The following is a 2,925-nucleotide window of genomic DNA, read 5'->3' on the forward strand; positions in this document are numbered from 1 at the left end:
TACACAGCCACCCTAATCCCAATCACCTAGATCCAGGTCAGGTGTGGCTACTCACCACACCATCCCCACACCACAGTTACATATACAACTTGTATTTCTCTCATCTGCACCCCAAATACCTCAACTATTGTTACAATACAACCCAATCAGCCACAACATTAAGACCACCAATAAATTGTGTAGCTTCCTCTCATGCCTCCAAAACAGCTCTGACCCATCGAGGCATGGACTCCATAAGACCTATGAACGTTTCCTGTGGAATCTGGCGCCAATACGTTAGCAGCAGATCCTTTAAGTCCTGGAAGTTGTGAGATGGGGTGCGAGTGGTTGTTCCAGCACATCCCGCAGATGCTCCATCGCATCGGACCCTTACCCCGCCCATCCACATGATGTAAAGGAAAAAGTGATTAATCAGACCAGGCCACCTTCTTCCATTGCTTCATTGTCCAGTTCTGACGCTCACGTGTCCATTGTAGGAGCTTTCAGAGGTGGACAGGGGTCAGCATGGACACTCTGACCGCTCTGTGGCTACACAGCCCCATACACATCAAAATGTGATGCACTGTGTGTTCTGACACCTTTCTATCATAGCAGCATTAACTTTTTCACCAATTTGTGCTTCAGTAGCTCTTCTGTGGGATCGAACCAGACGGGCTAGACAGGTTTGGTAGGTAGTAACCACTGCATACTGGGAACACCCCACAAGACCTGTTGTTTTGGAGATGCTCTGATCCAGTCGTCTAACATCACAATTTGGTCCTTGTCAAAGTGGCTCAGATCCTTATGCTTGCCCATTTTTATTGCTTCCAACACATCAACTTCAAGGACTGATTGTTCACTTACTGCCTAATATATCCCACCCCTTGACAGGAGCCACTGGAACCAGGTGATCAATGTTATTGACTTCACCTATCAGTGGATACATTTTGGGGCTGATGGGTGAAGAGAAGCTAGACAGCTAGATTCAATATTTTATAAATTCAGTGCTGGAATTTTTAGTCTATCGAGGTACTCTAACTGTATTATAGGATATGAAAACACTAACTTTATGCTTATGCTGATGCATACTTTATACATGTTCCTTCTTTAATTCCATATATGCAAGGCACATATAGAAACCAATCTTCCTCATGGAATTGTGGGTTTTCTGAGTTTATAATAATTTAGATACTGTCATTATCTTATCGCCTATCTTAACAATCAACGGTTTTGGAAATTGATTTAGATTTTCTATGAGGAACTTCCCCAAATGGTGCTGTTGTTTTCTCTCAGTGCCAGGTTATAGCCCAACTCACAGATCATGTGATTAGTTGATAGTTGATAGTTGATATATGACGGTTGGTGACACCAATCTCATTCCTTATCTTCACCCTTATCCAGTAATTGATCAATGTTCCTTTTAGCTCAGCAGATCTTCTATTTTTTTATGTTTCTTATTTTATTTTTGGGGAGTTTGGGGGGTCCATATCTGCATTTGTCTCTCCTGTCCAGCCTTGCATTCATCCTCCACTCCTCCAAACCTTCTAAATCCTGTCATTCCCTTCAGATCTTCAACACCAACCCTCGCTTCATCCTTTTCATCCACCTTGTGGTCAACGACATGATCCAGCTGACGCTCAGCATCGCCCTCTTCCTGCTCAGCTACACCCTGCACAGAATCAACGTGTCCCTGTGTTGCTTCTTCATCCTGCTGACGCTCTTCACCACCGAGAACACCCCTCTAAACCTGGCCTGCATGGTGGCCGAGTGCTATGTGGCGGTGTGCCGCCCGCTGCGCCACGCCCAGATCTGCACCGTGCGCCGCACCTACCTGCTGATGGGGCTGATCTGGGCCACCAGTGTAGTGTCCGTGCTGCCTGACCTCTTCATCTCACTGGTCATCGAGCCACTGGATTTCTTCTACTCGCAGGTATTCTGCCTGCGCGAGACAGTGTTCCGGAGTCCGCACCTTATCAAGAAGAGGGATGTCTACTATGTGGTTTTCTTGGTTGTGGTTTGGCTCACCATCTTGTACTCCTACTTCCGCATCATGATCGCTACCCGGGTGGCCAACACCGGTGCAAAGAACGCCAAGAAGGCCATGAACACGGTCCTGCTGCACGGGATCCAAGTGCTGCTGTGCATGTCCACATACGTGGCCCCTCTGCTGAAGCAGCTTCTAGGGTTCTGGTTCCCGGAAAACTACGCCGACTCACTCTTTGTGTGCTACATCATCATCCAGGTTCTTCCACGATTCATCAGCCCCAACATCTACGGCCTGCGAGAAAAGACGTTCAGGACCTACTTGGCCAAGGACCTGATGTGTAAAGTTACCATGGCAACCCATACACTGACTGTCTTTGGGAACCCTTCTTAAAAACATTCATCACTTAATATTAGTGCCGTGGTACTGTATATCAGAATACTCCAGCAGAACAAAATGGGGATCTAGTTAGTTTTCTTCATATCATATCATCATATCATCATATCATCTCAGTTTGTGAATAGATTTGAAACTTGTAATATCAATACTTTAGAAGTCACAAAATCAATTACATTCCACCATTGTCACAAATTAAGTGAAACAATTAATTTGAGTATTAGACTGAATTAGAAATATTTTTCTAATGTACTGTATATCAGATGGTGAAACCAAAAAGCTGGCAGAAATTCATATGATGTACAGGGCTCGACAATAATGGATGCCGGTTGCACTTGGCAACCAAATTAAATCAATTGGCAACAATTTCGTAGCCTCTGGTTGCTCCCTTTGGCAACCCCTTTTAAACATAAAAAATAGGGACAACTAACAGCAAAACGTGCACCAAAAAAAAAAAAAATTTGTTGCATTAGTCATATTTAAACCAGAAGACAGGCACCTGTTAATGTTTTAATCTCTTTCTTTATCATCTGTGATGTGAAAACATCAGATTTCAACACAGTCAG

At 44.3% G+C, this 2,925-nt stretch overlaps 1 protein-coding gene across 1 annotated transcript in view; it reads left to right on the forward strand.

The window, feature by feature from the left end:
* The window catches only part of LOC307230725 (odorant receptor 131-2-like), a gene marked incomplete at both ends in the record, with an annotated part of 2,774 nt that extends 418 nt beyond the window's left edge, over positions 1-2,356 (forward strand). Inside the window, one exon of the mRNA XM_080001160.1 lies at positions 1,547-2,356. Within this exon, the coding sequence (XP_079857286.1) occupies positions 1,547-2,356 (810 nt within the window). The remainder of the gene's footprint in view (positions 1-1,546) is intronic.
* Between the last annotated feature and the right edge of the window lie 569 nt (positions 2,357-2,925).

This window comes from Zeus faber (genome assembly GCF_960531495.2).
Source record: "Zeus faber genome assembly, chromosome: 5".
NCBI lineage: Eukaryota > Metazoa > Chordata > Actinopteri > Zeiformes > Zeidae > Zeus > Zeus faber.